Genomic DNA, 22788 nt, shown 5'->3' on the forward strand with positions numbered 1-22788 from the left:
CATAATTACAAGCATTCATCAGTATTTAACCCATTTTTTGGGAGTGTGAACTATCTTATAGACCTTTTTCTGCTGGTACTGACCAGCGTTGTCATCCTGTATTAATAAATTGTTTTGTACTGATTTACATTTCCCATCACTGTTCTTGCGCCAGGTAATTCCACCTTTATTGCTACTTCTATTAGGGGTAGGATCCCTCCCCTACCACTTTATTACCTAGAGGCTGCATCTATACCACATGGGAAGCGCGGTTTGTCCCCTATCTATATATCTGTACATGTCTAAACTGATGAAGGACATATGCCAGTTGCTAGGGGTTACGGCGCTTCACACCTCTGTATACCATCCACAAACAGATGGCTTGGTGGAACGCTTTAACCGCTCATTAAAGCACATGCTCAGGAAAGCAGTGGCTCAAGAAATAAAAGATTGGGACACTCTTATTCCCTATTTGATGTTTGCCATCCGTGAGGTACCTCAAGCTTCAACAGGGTTTAGTCCCTTTTAAGTTATTGTTTGGGAGACAGGACAGGGGTATCTTGGATATGTTAAAAAAAGGGTGGGAGCAGCAAGGTCCCAGGGAGCCAAATTTGGTCCAATTTGTGTCCCAAATGTATGAGAGGCTAGGAAAGATAGTGCCCATTGTGCAGCAACATGTAAAAGAGGCTCAGGAACGACAGAGAAAAAGTTATGATAAAAGTGCTGTTGTTCGATCTTTCAAGCCTGGGGACAAGGTCCTAGTCCTGGTTCCTACCCAGGAAAGCAAACTTTTCGCCCATTGGCAGGGTCCATATGAAGTTCTAGAGGCTGTCGGTCCTGTCAATTACAGAGTCCGCCAGTTAGGTAGGAGAAGGGAGGAGCAAATATATCATGTTAAACTCCTCAAACCTTGGCATGATGAGGAAACCTCTCCTCAGGTAGTGAGTACTGCCATTGAAAAGTCTGAAGTGCCCATATTGCCAGCTAAATGCCTCCTTTTGTTACAATATATATATATATATATATATATATATATATATATATATAGTGAGAAAGTACACCATTCACAGGAATCGTACACAGGTATGCTGAACCATTTAGCTGTTTATTAGCAGTTGTCAGGATGGTAAAACAGCTCCAATTCTGGTGCAGCAGTCATATCCAGTAACAGAACACAAAAATCCCCACCACCCACATCTGGCTGGACATTACTTGCCTGTCTACTCGCCGGCCACTTACTGGCTTTGGTGGTGCCACCCACACATACAGACAGTGTCTTTGTCCTCCACCCTAAGCAATACAAACAAATCACAGCAAACCAATCACACCCATGTGGAACACCTGTGTGTGTGTGTGCTAAGAAAGGAACCTAGGGAAAACTTAACCCTGTTTGCAGCCTGCTGCTGCAGAATAACTGTGTTCCTTCCTGTTCCCTTACAAATATCCTTCTTTGCCACAATATATATATATTAAACTTTACATCATGTACAAGAAAGGCCCACTTTCCTGAGGAGGTCTGAGGTAGATTGCGACCTCAAAGAAGTGAAATGTACGAATACCTCCTCTCTTTGGAGTCTCCAAGCTCTCCAACTTGCATAGGACACAGTTAAAAATAGATTCACATTGTAACAATAGGTTTAACGTGGCCATTGTTGGGATCCACACCATATGTGTGTGTGTGTTTGTGCGTGTGTGTGTGTATCTCTCTCTCTATATATATATATATATATATATATCTCACTCTCCTTTTCCCTCTCTCTCTCTTAATATTTCTACCATTGACCAATATTAACAATAAGACATGGAGTTTGAGTTTAACACATAGTCTGTGTATACATTTAATAAGATCTATGTTTATTGTAAGTCACTTCTAAAAACATTTTTTTTTCTGACATATTCCTTGCTAAGAGTTTAATGGAATTTTATAAGAAATATAAACAACCAGAATAGAGGTCACAAAGGCTGAAACTTCCACTGTTGCCATCTGCCAACCAGTGGGAATCCTGCAGCCAGAGTAGCTGTTTGACTACTCTTATTGTCCGGAGCCACATGGCAGTAGAGTGGGGCTCCCTTGGAATTCATCACTGTAGCCAGCCTAATTATCATCGTACGAAACACGCCTTGATTCCTGTAGAGTCTTTCTGTGTACCCCATACGTAATTCTGAAGATTGATCACTCAATGCCCATGCAATGGGATGCCCCACACCTCCTTTTCTGGCACACACTGTGGGAAATCTCTGGATACATTGTTTGACAAAAAGTTCACTGTGTTTGTTACCACCAAACATCCATTCTGCATTAACGAGGTTTGCTTCATCAGGGTTGAGCGTAGAGAATTGCAAATCACTATATAGAAAACAGAGATAGAACAGAGAAAAATTAAGAGGGAGGATGGATATACTAATTTCAGAGATCCTGTATTAATGTGGTGTAACATTGACTACATACAAGAAGCATGTTTATTCAGGATGGTATGAGGTACAACGTTTTAGAGAACATGATCACATCTTCAAGTTTAACAATTAGTATTAAATATATAGGGATAAGAGTATCACAGCGCAAACATGGGTGTTGACATATGTGTGTATATTGTGTGTTTAACCACCGCATACAAAAACATATTTATATATATTAAATAAAAATATACTAAAATTTTCTGATGATCAGATTCTTCAATCATGTGTTCAGATTCTTTCCTCCAAATTTTCGAATGAATGATGCATAATATAAAAAACAAACAAATATAACATAGTGTGATACAGTTTAACAAAATTAAACATAAAATTGAGGTTTCTTCTTCAAATGTTTACAGCCAATTGAATCCGTGTATTTTTTTCTTATGTGATTGCACTTACTAGAGGGCAAAAATAATATTCGCCTGTAGTGTTAATAACACATTGGTTATATTACAATGCTGAATCCATCACCACCATATCCTTCTGTGAGAACACTTACAAGATATATATTCTTAACAAGCTTGATATCAGGTTGTCTTTAAATACTCATGGATGTATACTTGACTCTTCTTAAGTGAGAATATGCATAAAAAATAGTTTCTGATGCATCACAGTTAACTATAAAAATATTTATTGCACATCATAGTAGTAAAAAATATAAAAGGAAGCACTGGAACAACAATATGATTGGATTCCTACCAGATAGGAGAAAAATGTAGGCTTAGTATGTTATAAGTCCCCGGGGTTCAGCTCATATCTCTCTCCACTGGAACTATAGATGGTATAACAGGAATCCAAGAAGCTGTCAGTTTGGTAACCCATTTTTTTCCAACGAGTTTCAACCCTCCAAATTCAGGTCTTTCTCAAGGATAGGGCTATGTTATATTTGTTTGTTTTTTATATTATGCATCATTCATTTGAAAATTTGGAGGAAAGAATCTGAACACATGATTGAAGAATCTGATCATCAGAAAATTTGAGTATATTTTTATTTAATATATATAATTATGTTTTTGTATGCGGTGGTTAAACACACAATATACACACATATGTGAACACCCATGTTTGCGCTGTGATACTCCTATCCCTATATATTTAATACTACTTTGATCTAGGAACATTAGTGTGGTTCCCTTAGGAGGACCAGCTGTAATCAGGATTAGCGCAGTCCCTGCTGATATTCATTTTTGCTTATTGATAAGTTTAACAATTACATGTAAAGAGTGAATATTTAAAATGCGACATTGATGACCTTTTATTATTGTTAATCAATCATTAATTAAATTATACATTGCTCTAAAAATGTGTAACAAACATTGTGAAACCATTAAATGAATAATTTACAATATAAAAACACAGTATTGTTATAAGCTACACACTGCAAAAACAAGGAAAAATGACATTAATAACAGACACATTGATTAATACAGAAGGAATAGTAAAGCAGTTCAGGAGACAGAGCTTTAATACACTATAAAAAAAAGGGGGACTTCAATTGAACAACAGTTTAAAATAAAACATCCATATCTTTATTTATAATGTGATATAAACATATTGGTAACAAAACATGATTTGAAAGAAACATGAATGGCATAAGTGTGCATAATTGTGTTGACATGTTTATATTACAGATGGAATTTCAATAGCTAGATTATATCTGAAAACATAATTAATTTGATTGTATCTAGTGAACCAGTTAAAAAAACATAATTATGTCCAAAGATTATTTAAATATAATAACTAGAACAAGTGCCAAACAATTATAAATAATAGTGTCCAAACAAAACTGACTAAAATGTCAATGTCCAGAACATGATTACCGTTCAGAGACAATAGTATTGTCAAAAGAACTGATAAATACAATGTCGTCAAATTTGATTATAAACGATTTACTGCACTGAAGGGTGCAGCAAACTTAGTTTCCTGGAGCTTTAAAAAGAATTTCTAAGTCTCATGACTGCAAAAATGTTGATTTAGACCCTTGCAAAAAAGTATCATGTTGAACAGGTTTCTACTTTCAAATTACTATCTAATAGGAGTATATTTATTATTAATTTGACTTCTCAAGAGATATAGATATATTTTGCAACCAAACAAATAAAGCTGAAAATACAAAAGACACTTCCGAAAAAACACAACATTAATGTGGTGGAGAATGTAAAGCTCAAAATGAACTAACACCAGTAATGACAAGATAAACAAACAAAGTTTCTATTTCATATGAAAGCATTTTATGTTGTATATAAACATGAATGGGAACAAATTTACCCATAAGCTCACTACTGTTTTTAACTTGTTTAAATAAATGTATATAATAAATCTGTTATAGTATGGCTACATTTATATGTATTATAAACCTAGTCTATGTACATCTAACACAATATGTGCAAAGGATACATACATCTATTATTTATATTATTTTTAATATTGTCACTTAGTAAATTTGTGTTATTTGTGTTTGGTAAATATAAAATATACCAAATCACAATAACTATCAAATGGATAATCTGTCATGGAATTCTACTATGTTGCCTCTATCATGTAATACATTAATTAGGAGATTAGGTGCGCAACAATAACAGATTTAAGTGACAAGAAAACATAGATTGGAGATGGATAAACAAAATATTGGACTAAGAGTAATGCTACATATTTGAATATGAACCCAAAATGTACAAGTTTCCGGTTGTTACGTGCAACATGTATTACTGATTATAGAACGTCAAAATATATGAAATTGGAATAAATATTTGTAATCCAATATTCATGTACAACAGGTAACTTTTCATTTTACAACCATTAAAACCATAAATAGACTAGGAGATGAGAATGATTCACTCAGAGGCACTCCAGTCCACTAGTTTTAAATCATTTACTAACAAATTACTGTACTTTATTAGATCATCTTTGAAATCGGGACACCATTGCGATCAGCGCCACGACCCTGGATCTGTGCCTGCTGGGCTCGTGCTCAAACTCATAAATTTAATTACGCATATTCTGGTGGGGCAGTTAGCAACAGCTGAGCCCCAAACCTCTGATTGGCTTCTTCATGTATTTAAGGCATAGAGGGCTTAGCCTCCCTGCCAGTTATAGCATCTGTGTGCTGCACAATTGCTGACCAGCTCTGTTCTGTTCTATCCTGTGGATATTCTGAATTTGACCTGATTCCTGTTGTGACCTTTGGCTTTAACTTTGACCCTGCTTGAACTCTACTTGGACCTGATCACTGCCTGTTTACAGGATTACCCCTGTTTGCTACCTGTCCTGACCTCTGGCTTGCTTGCTCGTTATCCTACTTGCTATGGACTCACAACCATTGGACCATCTTTGGTACCTGCCCTTTATATTCCAGTTATCCTCTATTATGCGCTATCGTAATTCTGATAAGCTTTTATTACTCTAGAGTTAAGTCCTGATGGCATCCGAGTACCTCCGAACAAGTTCAGTTCTACGGGAAAGGCAGCTGCTATAGGTAAAGACCTTTACTAGCCTGGTTCTAAAGGTTTATCAAGTAGCTGATAGCCTAGCACAGAGGTATCATAATAATTAATATATTGGTATGGCAAGAATTGACTTAATGTCCTAATTGTATTATAGAGATACTATGTAATATAGCTAATTTAATTGTTCAAAATTTATATAGATCATGTATATAGATGTGGATTTATATGTTTCGTTATCAAGGATTTGTAATAATTTATTGCTTTTACCAAGTCAAAGTGGTGTCATGTGTTTCTTCATATATTATGTGCTTGATATATAGAACCTTGTTCCAAATTATTGGGAATAATATCCGATATACAGTGCTACAGTGCTGCAGAAATAGTGGCACTAAATAAATAAATAGATGATGATGGTATATTACCATTATCCTACATATTGCATCAACTTACCAATTGACCACCAAGGATTGAAGATCATGTTCAACATGAGAGCGAAACTTAAACTCAAGGGAAACATTCTCCCTGTATTTTTATATCCTGCCACTTAATGAAGAGAGACACATCTATTCTAAATCACAAGATACGGCAATCCGCAAATAATAAATTTACTTTATTGTTAAATGTATGATAGTATATGCCAAATTGATATCATGAGACATTAATACTAGTATAAAATTGGAAAAAAGAACATTGTAAAATGTACCACTGTAACTGTGCTATATTATCTATGTTTAAAAAAAGTGCTTTTCTAGAAAGGTAACAGCCTTAGTGCTAGTGTCAATAAAATACAGGTTAACATTTTTTAATTTGAATTTTATGTTCAGCTGGACAGGTTTTGTTTTTCTGGTTGGTCTGGCCAACAAAGCATAAACCACAGGGACACGCAAGAAAATATATAACATTCATGTTATCACAAGTGTTGAATATGAATGTAGGAAATGGTGTATCCAGACTGGGATGGTGAACATTTTCACCTTTAATAATCGAATTGCAGCAAATTACATGATAGACAATATACCTTTCTTTACTAGAGCCAAAAAAATATATTTTGTTTTGTGTGCTTCTTTAAGTATTTAGTATTTAGCATTTAATTTTTGCTGCTGGAAGCTCCACAATAACCATCTGCCACTGAGTCGGAATCCTGCCTTTTTCATTGCAGCTTGACTTGTCTTATTACTAGGAACGGCATGAGCATATAAAGGTGCCCCTCTCCTGTTATTGACAGCTGCAAACTTCAAAAGTATTATACGGGCAAGCCCCATATTCCTGTAGGCTGGCTCAGTGTAGCCCATATGTATCTCTGCAGAGTGCTCAGGCACTAACCAGGCAATGGGCTGATTCACTCCTTTTTTTTTGGACACAGATGGTAGGGAAGTTCTGGATGCAGCGATCTACTAAATGAGGTCCAAGCCTGTGTTGCGAAACACTGACTGACCATGAATAAGGGCAGCTTCATGGGTTAAGAGTGGGGTAAACTGCAACTCATCTAAACTGTATGAGTAAAGAAGGAGAGACGATAAAGGTTTTTACCCGGTCTTCATCAGAAACCTTTCACTCTCTACCTTTATAGTTAAACCTCCCACTGCCGCCAATCAATCATCACCTAGTCCATTTTTCTGTTCTTTGCTTCTTTTTTCAACTAGACATGTTTGGAACCCTCTACAGTATCACTGATGCCATGGCATTATTTTTTTTTAGTGCAAACCCCTTTCCTTTTCCACTATGGAAATTTAGCCTTACCTATTTATTTACTGGTATGTCCCTCTATAATCACATGCTGCAGTATAAATCCATGTTATTGGTTAAATTCATACACATGTAACAGGACACATATAATGCCCGGTCTAGCCTATGTCACCTCTCTTTATATCTATTATTCCTCTCTCCCTCTGCCATGTCATTTTCTTCCACACATCCCTCACAGTTCATTGCCACCCATTTCAAAATCAAAATATATCAAAAGAGATTTCTACTCTCCTGACACTGGACTCATGATAATTTAAACTGTAGGAACCTCTCTTCTCCTCTCTGCTGACATGCTCTCTTGACCACAATTCTTTCAGAGCTTCACCTTTAAATGTCCATTTACATCTGGTATTTTTCTCTCTTGCTTTCTACCTACCTGTAAAAGACTATCTTTTCCAAAGCTTTAATCAACAGATTGTCCCTCCCACTCACAACCCCCCATCGTAGTATTTTTAAGTTGGCTAGCAAAATTAATTTATCGTTTCTATATTACAGAACTGGCAGAGCCATGGGAAATGGCACTGCATGTAGCAGCCCTCAGGGCTCCGGCAAGGGGAAGAGGCATGCAATACCACATACTTGCCAACTTTTCCTTGTTGGCTTCAGGGAGATCCGGGGGAGGTGGGCGTGAGGGGGCGGGGCTTGACGATTCACATCATTTTGGCACCGAGGCGGAGCTAAGATGACACAATATTTGAGTCCTTAAACCCCGCCACTTATCTATTGCCGGGGCGAGAACCGGGAGGTTGCCCTGCTCTCCCGGGAGCCTGGGAGGTCTCCCAGAAATGCTGGAGTCTCCCAGACATTCCGGGAGAGTAGGCAACTATGCATTAAAGAAAAGCAGCCAATGAATCTCTAGAGACTGAAGTGTCTTTTACATTTCTGTCTCCATTACTGAAGTCATGTTGTCTTACCTGTCAGTCTTTGATTAAATCTTGGTCTCCATGAAAATGGCCACCTCCATAGGCATCAATACATGGACATAGGACACAATTTCTGAACTGTGTCATCATGCCACAGATGTCAAAGCCAACCACGTCTTGTACTGGCTCAGCATCAGGGAGAATGCCAGACTCTTCAGGGAGTGAGGGAGATCACCCCTATTTCTGGTAGTCTTCCTGACATTCAGGTAGAGTTGGCAAGTATGCACTACCACCTTTAACCAGGTAGTAGTGTAGCTTTAACTCTCAGTATGAAACATACCTTTTTCAACTATAATATTGCCGAAATAATTTTCTATACAAACCCACCACCAATATCCTCATGTATGTTTTCATGCCTTGAACTATTGCAGCATCTTCCTTTCACCTGTCCATCCTACTCTAAGCAGCTAATACCACTCTATCCAAAATTTATGTCAGCTCAGTCACCCTCATGGCTTAGTGACAATCACTGTATTACCTACAAAATCCTTTTATAGTCAATTGCACTTTCCTACAAATTATCATCTATTTATATAGCGCCACTAATTTTGAAGCACTGTAAACAGAATATTTGTAACTCACATCAGTCCCTGCCCCATTGGAGCTTACAATCTAAATTCCCTAACACATACACAGACTAGGGTTAATTGTCAGCTGCCAATTAACCTTCTGCCCCATTTCTCTACAGTCAGAGCCATAACTAGACAGATGCGGGCGGTGCCATCGCCCAGGGCGCAAGCCCAAGGGGGCGCCCGCTACCTGGCTCTGTATCTACAGCCTTTAACTTCTGCAGTGGAACTGACAGGAAGTAAAAGGCTGAAGTTTCTCCCTCTCCCCCTCTCTCTCTCTCTCTCTCTCTCTCTCAAACAACACATGCAAGGTAAATGTGCTTTCTGTCTCCAGCCAAAATGTTTTTAAGCTTTGTGTGGAGTTCTTGTAATTGCATCTCTGCACCCAAAAAAAGTTGTGAAAGAAATCCTAATTGTTTTTGATTTATGAGGCAATATTTTTCCTGTTTTATTAATAACAGGGCAGTATGAATACTTATCATTCAAAGGTTTTATTTATATGTGCTCTAGCTTCTGAGTTGAACAAGTGTCTCTGCACTTATTACTGGAGCTGATAAAGGTACAGCTGACATTCAATGTTTTTGTTTTACTCTGTTTACATCCTTTTCATTTTCACATCTCTCTTTTCCGATGAACAGAAATGTTACCTTTTTTTTTTTTTTTAAATCCTGGTTGACTATTATGATTTACACGTCTTGTCTTGCTGCATGTGGCACACTTACCTAGTGGACCTACAAACTCCTCTTGCATAATAACTTCTGCCCAATTGTAAGCTACCCAAAAAAATAATAATAACCTTGCATTGCTGTGATAAAACACCCTTGCTTATAATTTCACACCTTTTCACTTCTTCTTTATGTCATTCTAGCTTTCCATCCTTCACCTGACTACCAGTAACAGTTAAATATTTGAAAACACAGCACTAAACAACACTGTCTCTTTTGAGTTTTTTTTACCATATTCGGTTTATTAGTTTTTTTCGTCTCTCTCTCTCCTTTTATTTTTTATTTTTACTCTTTTATCGTTCTTATTTGAGTATTATGTGCATGAAATATTAGAATACCTTGCTGTATATATTTTTGCATGCTTTAAATGGTCATCAGGGCAGAGAAACGGTTGTTAATTTATTTCAATCTCACCATTGTATTTGCAAATATGTGTAACAGAATTCTTTCAGTAAAGTGTTAGCCACACTCCCACATTAGGTTGGCCACACCCACTTGGCAAATGTGACATGTCACTCCCACTTAGATGGTGGTTGCCGATGCCATGTCTCGCCCAAGGCACTAAAATGTCTAGTTACGGCACTGTGTACAGCCCTTTCACTTTCACACCTTAAAGCTTTCTATCTGACTGCTCTTTCTCTGTTTCTTCAACATTCTTGATCTACATTAACATCTGTCTTCAGTCTTGATCGGAAATCATATAGTATTGATGGATAGGACTGTTGCAAAGCCCAGTCACAACTCCTTTTATTTTATCTTTAGGTGTTGTCAGCTTTTCTGGATGTCTAGCATTTTTACCTACCCATCTATTTGTGTATGTGTCCTCATAATTAGACTCTTCCTGGTATGGACCTCTTTACTCTTGTACTGGGATATATGAATGTCCTTTTGCACCTAATCTCTTTGTCTTGCATGCTGTAACACACTGCACACTAAACGATACATACATACCCAGAATAATTTTGTTTAATCTCTTGTGGGCATTGAATATATTTTCTACATGAAATGTATACTAAACATGCCAATAGCATTAAATAAGATATGTGTTTGTATATAGCCACACAATACGTATTTCTCAAGCTTACACCAGTATTACAATGAGGCCTTGTAAAGCCTCTGCGTCATATAAAGCTGCTGTGATCCATGACATTCTTTCTAAGCAGCCTAACAAAACAACCTGTAATATCTCCCTAGACCTACAATGGAATTAATAAGAAAAGAAAAACTTTGTTTGACTTACGGAGGACAACGAAGAAATTTTAGGCTAAAACTTTTTTTTTTACTTTAGTAATTGACAGTTTTAATACAATCCAAACAGAAAATGGATCAATTAACATTGTCCACACCATATTTCAGTTACACATTTCATGATGAAAAGCTAAATGTAAATAAAAAATGCCAGGAATTCCATTGGATTCCTATATTTACTTTGACCTTATTATTGCTTTTGGTCTATGGACATTTGTACTATTGAGAGTCAATTCCCTAAGTCCTTCATAGTATTTTGGCGTGTTTTATGGTCTGGATCTATATAGTGCCATCTGGCGCCACACCATTGGTCATATCTTTGTCATATTCTTGGTCTATCTCAATTTACATTATATAGGCAATATTTGTCTGATATTTTATGGTGTATATTTTAGTATCTATGTTACACTAGTTTTATGTGCTAGTATATACATATTTGAAATACTCCTATCTACTAGAGCCTTGCTTTTTTTGCTCAAATAAATATATTCATTTGGTTTACATGCCGGTTTGATTCTTCCATCTGTTATTTTTTATTTCCATTTTGCTTTTTATCTGGCGACATTCTTTGTGCTGGTTGTTTTTATGTTTGTTTCAATCGTTGTGGGTGCTACCTTGCCCATATCCAGCTGCAGTTTTCCTCCAGGTTTATTTTTGTTACAAATATATAGCGCCTGATATATTTTTTCTTGGTCACATATTTCATGATGGTTTCTCTTTGCAAGATATTCTAGTCAGAAATCACAGACTAGGAAATCAGTCAAATCAAATGTATCATGGATACCATCCCTTTCACTGAAAGTAGTGTAGTAACATATATGTGTTGAGTGTATGAGCCATTATGGATGTAAATTATTGAAAATCAAATTGCCCTTGAAATATACTGGCCCAGGTAAGAAGTAAAACAACAATTCTAGAGGGGGGGGTTCTAAAAGCTTAATTTTTTAACAATGCAGACAAATTGCTACAATATTCCTGAAATGGACAATGTGTGGTCAAAATGTGACATTATTGTGATTCATTTTACACTGTAAAATGAGTTCACTTGCATATACCTTCATATACCTTCAATTGGTAGTATTGGCAGAAATAGATATTCATGTCTGCAAACTATGGGCGTGTTTTAGTGTTGGATGTAAAAACTGGACTCATATTTTGCATTGTGCATATTTTATTTGCGTTTGAACAGTGGGATCACGGGTCATCAGTACAGGAGGGCGTGGAGATGTAAGTCAGGCATGCCACATAGAGAGGCTTCCAATTTTGACTTACATATATCTTTATTATACATTTATTAGAAGATACCGTATTTCCCCATATATAAGGTGCTCCCATGTATAAGACGCACCTTAATTTTGGCCCCAAAATTTGAAAAAAAAATATTACAGTAGCTGTCAAAAAAGGCAGGGAGAGTAAGGGCCGACTGCTGTGATTGTGATCAGAGCAGCAATTGCCCCCCCGCTGCCATTGTGCCTCTGTCCCCTTCCTCCTGGATCCAGGGCCGGATTAAGACATTGTAGGCCCCTGGGCTAGGGGTACTGTGAGGCCCCCATTTACATCTACAATGTTTTACGTCATGATTAGTGTTTACAAACTGTACTATGGTCCCTTACCAACACCTATGTGCTAGATAATCAAATACTGTTTATTATTCTATGTTCTCAATTTATTTTAGAAAATTAGTATTTTAAATATGGATCTATCTTTTATTGGTAGATTTGAAAAATTAATTTAGGGCATCAATCCCTTCTCTAATTAGATGTACCTATGGTGTAGATACAACAATGATGTTTTGATTTATGGAAAGGCAATTCATCAGCTATACAGAAAGAAAATATTCCTAGATCTTAATATTGTATTTAATATAGACAACCATAAAGTATTTATTTATATGCACTTCAAATCTGTTAATGCTTACATGTACTAATTCAGACAATTACAATAGACGAGCCGTTTGTTTTTTTAGAGAAAGGATACAGTCGCAATTTTCTTAAGGCTATCAAGTTAGTGGTGGATAAAATTGGTGGGCAGCATCCAATAAAATAGCCAGTCTGTCCATATTCCAGATATTAGTGAACCTACTATAAAATTAAATTTTGTATCTGAATATCATCAGGGTCGTAGAAGAATAATATGTATTTATACAAAAAAATTAAAGTTACTTAATCTTGACACCATCCTTTTACCTATTCTTCCAGGACAAGCTAGCTATATTTTTACCAGAGCAAATCATTTGAAAATCAATTTAATACCATCTATAAAACTGGCTAAACTTATAATGGGAAGTCAATGAAAAACCTGTAATACATTTACGAGTAATATCAATTGATAATGTGAAGTTTGTGTTGATTAACATGTACATGCACCAAAACCACCCCCCCCCCTCCCCCGTTCCCGAGCACCTACTTACGAATTAAGTCTTCTGGTCCCTCTCTCTCCCCTCTTCGCTGCAGGCGACACCTTTATTCTTCTTGCCCTGCTGTCACTAGTGCTGGCACAGTGCGCGGTGCGCTGCTTGGTGAGGAGATCTCGTGAAACTATGACATAGAGATGTCATGGTCTCACTCTCACAAGTCCTCCTCACTAAGAAGCGCACCACAACCGCACTAGTGACAGCAGGGCAGCTAATGGAAATAGTTGCATAGAGTGACAGTCGGGGGCAGGGCCACCCCAGACCCGATGAAGAAGCCGGCATAATTGAAAGAAGAAAAAAAAGTGACAGAACTCATAAAAATCCTTGTTAGGGCCCCCCAGCTGCCCGAGGCCCCTTGGCTGTAGCCCAGAAAGCCCATTGGGTTAATCCAGCCCTGCCTGGATCCCCGCTGCCACTCTGCCTATCCCCCGCCTGCTGGATCCCCGCTGCCACTCTGCCTGTTCCCTGCCTGCTGGATCCCAGCTGCCACTCTGCCTGTCCTCCGCCTGCTGGATCCCCGCTGCCACTCTCTGCCTGTCCCCCGCCTGCTGGATCCCCGCTGCCCCTCTCTGCCTGTCCCCCGCCTGCTGGATTCCCTCCGCTGCCACTGTAATGCTGTCCCGCTCCCCCTTGATCCCCCCCCTTCGCTGCCCCTGTAACGCTGCCCTCCTGCATACCCGCTACCCCTGTATAAGACGCACCCAGGTTTTAGACTCAAAATTTTTGTGAAAAAGGTGCGTCTTATACATGGGGAAATACGGTATATCTTTGTATGCCCAACAGACTGAGTCCAAGTTGATGATGATGACAGTATATTTAAAGTTGCCTATGGGAGCCAGATAGGGTCAGGGCAAACTCACCTGAGGTACATCTCTCTACATGGTCAAATGGTGTACAAACAGATTACGCATTTCAAGCATGAGCACATATATAAAAGCTTCCAAAGGGTTAGACCTGCATAAATATTTCCATTCCATGTGCTATACTTTTAAATCAGATTATAATTTTTTTCATCGTTGCAATTAAAATTAGAGATGGTCATTGACCCCCGTGTTTTGGTTTTGGATCTGGATTACTTGCGTGTTTTGGTTTTGGCAAAAGTTTGGGGTCAGTCTCTATAGCCCCCCCCCCTCCACTTGTAGTTAAATAGAAAAAAAAGCAGCCTGCATAGACTGAACAATATAAAAATAAATGGACCAAGGTAGTTTGGTGGCTGTCTATGACCCCCCCCCCCTCCACTTGTAGTTAAATAGAAAAAAAAGCAGCCTGCATATACTGAACAATATAAAAATAAATGGACCAAGGTAGTTTGGTGGCTGTCTATGACCCCCCCCCCCCCCCTCCCCTTCCACTTGTGGTTAAATAGAAAAAAAGCAGCCTGCATAGACTGTAGAATTAGAAAATAAAAGGAAATGGGCAAAGGCAGTTTGGTATCTGTCTGCATCCGACCCCCTCTCCACTAGGAGTAAAATAGAAAACTATTCAGCCATTATAGACTGTAGAATATAAATAGAAATTGAGAAAGGCAATTTGTCATCTGTCTGCATCATCCTCATCAACATCATCATTAGCGCCCTCGTCGCCTACACAAATCTGCCCATCATCCTCTTCTAATTCCAAAGTGGCATCCTCAATTGGTGTATCACCGGCTACACTCGGGCTGTTAAGGCACACATCAGCAGAACTGCTGAAAGGGCCCTTCTTTATGGGTACCCTAACAGAATGCTCACGATTACACATACCACTGGTGGATGGACTCTCCACAGGGATTGGTGTCATTTCTGATTCTGAGCATACATTATCCTCTAATGCCTTACTATTTTCTTGCAGCTCGCCTTTCACGCGTAACAGTAGTTGTGCACCACTTTTAGACTCCAAATTACTTGGTTTTGCTTGGTCACGAGTAACCGTACAAGAAGAAGGCTCAGTAACATTTCTTGATCTGCCACTAATAGAGAAAGGCGAAGGCCTCATTCTTTCTTTGCCACTGCGTGTGTAGAATGCCATGTTGGCAATTTTTTTTTTCCGGCAGTTAACTTTTCCTCAGTTACACTTCTTTTTCGATTCAACACGGTAAAAAAAAATTTGTGTGTGTTTTTTCCCTGATTTAAAAAGACTATGTACTTTTACATAGGCTTTACCAGATGACGTACTGCTTACTGATCCTGCTCATATGTGGACTGCTTTGAATCCATTTTAATGAGGCCAAAACACTTGTAGTGCAAAATATTCAATAGATAGTGCTACAAAATATGACTTTTTGCAGCCTGAAAAATTATTGTTTCACACTGGGAATATGGGACACCCCAAAACACTTGTAGTGCAAAATATTGTATAGATACTGCTGCTTAATATGACTTTTGGCAGCCAGAAAAATTATTGTTTCACACTGGGGAATATGGGACACCCCAAAGCACTTGTAGTGCAAAATATTGAAAAAAAATGCCTCCTCTATCCTCCTCTCTTCCTGCTCTAACAATTGCTAATAGAATTGGTAGCAGAATTGAAATAATAATTGAAAGAATAAGGTATACAATTATTTCTCTGTCCCTGCTCTAATACAGCCTGCTCTCTGCTCTCTCCCTCTGTCAAATGACGATGGATTGCTGTGGAGGCGGGTATTTATGCATTTCAAATATTGTGAGAACCGAGCCCCGAGATCCGACGACGTCACAATAACTTTTTGCTTCGATTTCGATTCCGAATGGGCGGGAAAGTACCGAGCCTGCTCGGCTCGGTACTCGGATAGGCAAAGTTCGGGCGGGTTCAGATCTCGGGGAACCGAGCCCGCCCATCTCTAATTAAAATATACATTTTCTGGTTCTTGCAGTAATGCAATAAAGGCAAATGGCAATTAGTTGCTACAATATGTATATAGAAACAGTTGCACATTTTACAGTACAAAATACATGCAAAAATAATGGCATTCACTACATGATGGAAAACACAACTAGGTGGATATTAAAGATGGGAGGGCGACATTTGTAAATGGCACGATTTGTTTGTGACATAATTCTGTATACATTTCTTTTGCACATTAGTATATTCTTGAATGGTCTTTTATGGTTTGTTGTACCTTATTGTGCTGTGTTCCATTTCTTCTCACTTCATCCCATCCCTCATGTATAACAGGTTGCTTGTTGTATGCATGTCGCTTCCATAAGTGGAACTAACCTCTTGAAGCACCTTCCCCAACTCTGGTTGACATCCTGTAATAGGAATATTAAGAATTCATTAATAGGAATAAAGTTATTTAAGTTGATAAAATATTTTTTTATTAAGAAAGTACTGTAGCAAAAGTAAAAATATATTCATAAACACCATGGGTCTGAGTTAGAGTGAGACATATGTACATTTGCTTTAGAGATGCTCACTGACCCCCGTGTTTTGGTTTTGGTTTTGGTTTTGGATCTGGATTACCATTGTGTTTTGGTTTTGGCTTTGACAAACCGCCCTTGCGTGTTTTGGTTTTGTTTGGTTTTTTTTTTGCAATTTTGTTTAAAAATCAATGTTTTGGGGCATAAAATAACCTAATTTAGTGCTCCACCTGTTTCTTGGATAAGTAAGGTAATTCTAAAGCTAATAAATTAGGAAGAAAACAGTTTAATCCCTGATAGGCCGTCCTTATTTCTGCACACAAACCTGGTTGTCTTCCTCTTCATCTTAGCCTATTGGCAATGCAGCCATCGACTTTGGGTGTATATTACACCCTCCACTTGTAGTTGAATAGAAAAAAAGCAGCCTGCATAGACTGTAGAATTAGAAAGTAAAAAGAAATGGACCAAGGTAGTTTGGTGGCTATCTATGCCCCCCCCCCCTGCCCTCCACTTGTAGTTGAATAGAAAAAAAGCAGCCTGCATAGACTGTAGAATTAGAAAGTAAAAATAAATGGACCAAGGTAGTTTGGTATCTGTCTGCATCAGCCCCCCCCCCCCCCCCATCCACTTGTAGTAAAATAGAACAAAAACAGTTTGCATTGACTGTAGAATTAGAAAATAAAAATAAATGGACCAAGGCAGTTTGGTATCTGTCTGCATCAACCCCCCCCCCCATCCACTTGTAGTAAAATAGAACAAAAGCAGCCTGCATAGACTGTAGAACTAGAATATAAAAAGAAATGGACAAAGGCAGTTTGGCATCTGTCTGCATCAGCCCCCCCTCCCCCCATCCACTTGTAGTAAAATAGAACAAAAACAGCCTGCATAGACTGTAGAACTAAAATATAAAAATAAATGTACAAATGCAGTTTGGCATCTGTCTGCATCAGCCCCCCCATCCACTTGTAGTAAAATAGAAAAAAAAAGCAGCCTGCATAGACTGTAGAATTAGAATATACAAAGAAATGGGCAAAGGCAGTTTGGTATCTGTCTGCATCAGATCTCCTTTCCACTAGGAGTAAAATAGAAAACTATTCAGCCGTTATATAATATAGAATATAAATAGAAATTGAGAGTGGCAATTTGGTATCTGTCTGAAATCATAATCATCAACATCATCATTAGCGCCCTCGTCGCCTGCACAAATCTCCCCCTCTTCTAATTCCAAAGTGGCATCCTCAATTTGTGTGTCACCGGCTACACTCGGGCTGTTCAGGCATACATCAGCAGAACTGCTGAAAGAGCCCCTCTTTATGGGTACACTAACAGAATGCTCATGATTAAACATCTTACTGTTGGATGGACTCTCCACAGGGATTGGTGTCATTTATGATTCAGAGTAAACATCATCATCTAATGTCTTACTGTTATCTTGCAGCTCGGCTTTGACGCGTAACAGTAGTTGTGCACTACTTGTAGGCTCAGTAACATTTTTGGATCTGCCACTAATAAAGAAAGGTGAAGGCCTCATTCTCTCTTTGCCACTGCGTGTGTAGAATGGCATGTTGGCAATTTTTTTTTTATCGCCACTTAACTTTTCCTCAGTTACACTTCTTTTTCCTTTCAACACGGTAATTTTTTTTTGGGCGTGTGTTTTTTTTGACTGATTTAAAAAGACTGTGTAGTTTGACATCGCCTTTCCCAGATGACGTACTGGGAACACTACCATCAGGACTGGTGAAAGAACCTGGTTGCTCATTCTGCTCATATGTGGACTGCTTTGAATTCATTCTGAGCCCAAAGCACTTGTAGTGCTACAAATTGTTTTAGATACTGCTGACAAATATGACTTTTGACAGCCAGAAAAATTAATGCAAAAGAATGGGGGACACCCCAAAAGCACTTGGGAGCGCTAAATATTATTTTTTGAGACTGCTGACAAATAGGACTTTGACAGCCAGAAATATTAATGCAAAAGAATGGGGGACACCCCAAAGCACCTGTGGTGCCAAATATTGAAAAAAAAGACTCCTCTATCCTCCTCTCTTCTCTATCAATTGTTATCAGAATTGTAATCAGAATTGTTATCACAATTGTTATCACAATTTTTATCACAATTGGATGAAGAATAAGGTATATTCTCTGTCCCTGCTGTAATCAGCCTGTGACTACACCCTGCTCTGTCCCTCTGTCAAATGGCGATGGATTGCTGTAAACAAGTACTGGACTATAACCTTTTGTTTCTCATGCTTCTCACTTCTATGAATTTTCTTTCCATGTAAGCAATGAGTGATACTCGTGATAATGATGATTTAAACATGTTAATAAATGTACTAATAAATTGGGAGGATACATATGACTCCCATAATAATAAGTGAACATGGACACAAAATTAAATGGTATATGGACATGTGATTACTATTTAATTCTAAATATAATTTCTACTCAATCTCAATTTTGGCTATAGAGATTGTGAACATTAACAAAGAGATGGTGGAGAGTCTTTTGAGGAAAGGAGGAGTAGGATAAAAACATAAATCCATTGGTTGCTCAATAGGATAAAAACATAAGTCCATTGGTTGCTCAATATCTGTTGTTATATATATATATATATATATATATATATATATATATATATATATATATACATATATGTATATATATACATATATATATATACATATATATATATATATATATATATATATATATATATATATATATATATATATAAAACACATTTTAAGCTTTAAAGGTGCTACTAATAATGAAGAGACATCAAACGTATACTTAGGATGAACGAGGGCTGCTCCCAAATCAAGACACCTGTTTGCGAGTGTCACACCTAAGATTCAAAACACAAAATGAAAAGGGGTGCCACACATAGCGTAATTCAGTTCTCGCGGGTAAGTGAATATATCCACTAGTATATTATGCCCGCACCAGAATGAAGAGAAATATCAGCTTATCAAAGGCTTATTAGCAGTGTTCAGCAGGCTCCTCTTCCCGACTTCAAGAAGCGAAAATGCACTGCAGCTCAAAGAAAGGGACACAATAGAGTAATACAGTCTAATAATGAGTCATACTAGGACTCATAATTCATAAAAGGTTTTAATGTTAGATAATATAACAACCACCTAGGTTGCGGCTAAAAAGCATAATAATGCCCGTACATGATATCAAATTTAAAACAGCTTATCTGTCCACATGAAAAACGAGTATCACCAGAGTGAAATTCCGGCCGGATACACAACCACGCTTCAGGTACCAAACAGAGGGCAAGGAAGCCACAGTATCTCCTTGACGCGTTTCATCCTCCAAAAAGACTTTCTCAAGAGATCATACCCTGCTTCCATATTTGCTGATACAAATACCGAGGCCTCCTTTCCAAATAGCCAATCACCTCCAGATATTTCCGTCCCCACAGATCGCATGCAACTTTCCGTTCATGTTTACCATGGAGATAGCTTCACAATCACTATGACATTGCATATATAAGACCAGTAACAGCCTACAGCACATTGCCAGAGATAAAATAATTAGATCGTACCAACCATCATCTAATACCTTCTAAATACCTATATAAAACCCCATAGAATAAACTAGGAAAATTTCTGTATTAACGACACCTCACTTCCGGTAAGGGTTGCCATAGAGATGTAAACATATAGCAAACATGAAAAGGATGAACCAAATGTCAACTAAACTAGTAGCATTATAAATCGCTCATAACATAATCTAAATCATAAAGTGCTGCAAGATGGAATTGTCCTTCGTCCCTCCCACCCACCTTTATGTAAGATAATGAAAAAAACATGTACAGTTTAACAAAGCAAGTGCTCCAGCGACATGGAGTGCACATTTTATGGCTGAAGTGCTTGGTTTGTTAGGGCCCCCACAAAACAAGATACAATGGGCTTAAGGCACCTAAGCAAACAGTGCTGTAAATGAACTCTACTGCGGCAAGTCATGCACCAGTGGAAGCAGTTCTTGCCAGTGATAAGAAGAAGGTCATTGTCATGCCTGGACATAAAAGCAAAAAATCCACCTCTTATGTGTGGAATTATTTTTACCAAACTCCTGACAACAGTTGTATTGCCATTTGTAGCATTGTAAAGCCACAGCCAGTAGAGGTAGGGACCTTAACCATCTGGGAACCTCATCCATTTTACGACATTTGAAGTGAGTTCATGTAAAGCTCTTGGGAAAAGCAAAAACTTATGCTAAAAAATAACAACAAGCAGTCCAGCAACAGCTCCCTCCCATCTCTCAGCTAGATCCCTGCAATCTACACCCCCAACACCTTCATCGTCAATATCATCACAGGTGATCGGAGTTAGTCCTGCATCCAAGTTGCTAAGGCTAAATGACTCCTCCCCTAGCCAGGACTCCTCAGAAGAATCCTTGAGCGTTAGGCACACTGCTGCTGCTCCTGCTGCTGGGGTTGGATTTTCAACCTAGAAACAGACTAATAAGAAGACTACTCGGAGTTTAGAACAATTGACTGTTAAACAATCCTTTGCAAGTGGATGCAAGCATGGCAGCTGCCACGCAGTCGCACAGCGGGCGCCATGGTGACTATACTAGTATTAGATCTGCATCTAATATCCACCATTAATGCAGCAGGAATAAGACAGTGAATTGAGGTCCTATGTCCCCGTTACCAAATTCCTCCTTAACACCATTTTACTAGACAAGCAATTCCTCATCTGTACCAGGAGGTTACAAAAAAATAATAATTGGGATACAAAATGCCACTCTACCCACTGTACACTCACTATATGAGATTTATATAGATATATATTAGGGATGAGCGCGCTCGGATTTCTGAAATCCGAGCCCACCCGAACGTTGCGGATCCGAGTCGGATCCGAGACAGATCCGGGTATTGGCGCCAAATTCAAAAGTGAAACTGAGGCTCTGACTCATAATCCCGTTGTCGGATCTCGCGATACTCGGATCCTATAAATTCCCTGCTAGTCGCCGCCATCTTCACTCGGGCATTGATCAGGGTAGAGGGAGGGTGTGTTAGGTGGTCCTCTGTGCTGTTTAGTTCTGTGCTGTTTAGTTCTGTGCTGTTTAGTTCTGTGCTGTTTAGTTCTGTGCTGTTTAGTTCTGTGCTGTTTAGTTCTGTGCTGTGCTGTGCTGTGCTGTGCTGTGCTGTGCTGTGCTGTGTTCTGCAGTATCAGTCCAGTGGTGCTGTGTGCTGTGCTCTGTCCTTCTGAGGTCAGTGGTGCTGCTGGGTCCTGTGCTGTGTCCTGTTCAGTCCAGTGGTGCTGTGTCCTGTGCTCTGTGCTTCTAAGGGCATAGTTATTTCCCCAATATTCCCCTGTGTTTAAAAAAATAAAAAAAAGTTTTTTTAAAAAATACCAAAAACTACTTTAATATTTTTTAATTACCACAAAATTTTCACAACCAATCCTGCAGTATAAGCCTATTGGTACTGCAATATTACCAAGTTCACACATTCAGCAGTAAAAGTCCAGTGGTACTGCAATATTACAAAGTTTACACATTCTGCAGTATCAGTCCAGTGGTGCTGTGTCCTGTGCTCTGTCCTGCTGAGTTCCGTAGTGCTGCTGGGTCCTGTGCCGTGTCCTGTTCAGTCCAGTGGTGCTGTGTGCTGTGCTCTGTGCTTCTAAGGGCATAGTTATTTCCCCATTATTCCCAAGTTTTTAAAAAATAAAAAAAAAGTAAAAAATAATAAAAAATTAAAAAAAAATAAAAAATATAATAATTATAACCAAATTTGCAAAACCAATCCAGCATTATAAGTCCATTGGTACTGCAATATTACCAAGTTCACACATTCTGCAGTATCTTGTGCTACATATAATGGAGAGCAAAAATTTGGAGGATAAAGTAGGGAAAGATCAAGACCCACTTCCTCCTAATGCTGAAGCTGCTGCCACTAGTCATGACATAGACGATGAAATGCCATCAACGTCGTCTGGCAAGCACGATG

General features: G+C 38.4%; 1 protein-coding gene across 1 annotated transcript in view; it reads right to left on the bottom strand.

Moving 5' to 3' along the window:
- Positions 1-2240: 2240 nt before the first annotated feature.
- Positions 2241-22788, bottom strand: part of LOC142161565 (putative glycine N-acyltransferase-like protein 1B) — a 62172-nt gene continuing 41624 nt past the window's right edge. The window contains exons 5-6 of the mRNA XM_075217292.1: positions 16583-16715; positions 2241-2326 (exon numbers count right to left, since the gene is read on the bottom strand). Coding sequence (XP_075073393.1) covers positions 16609-16715 — 107 coding nt within the window. The 3' untranslated portion in view covers positions 2241-2326; positions 16583-16608. The remainder of the gene's footprint in view (positions 2327-16582; positions 16716-22788) is intronic.

This window comes from Mixophyes fleayi, chromosome 6 (genome assembly GCF_038048845.1).
Source record: "Mixophyes fleayi isolate aMixFle1 chromosome 6, aMixFle1.hap1, whole genome shotgun sequence".
Classification (NCBI taxonomy): Eukaryota; Metazoa; Chordata; class Amphibia; order Anura; family Limnodynastidae; genus Mixophyes; species Mixophyes fleayi.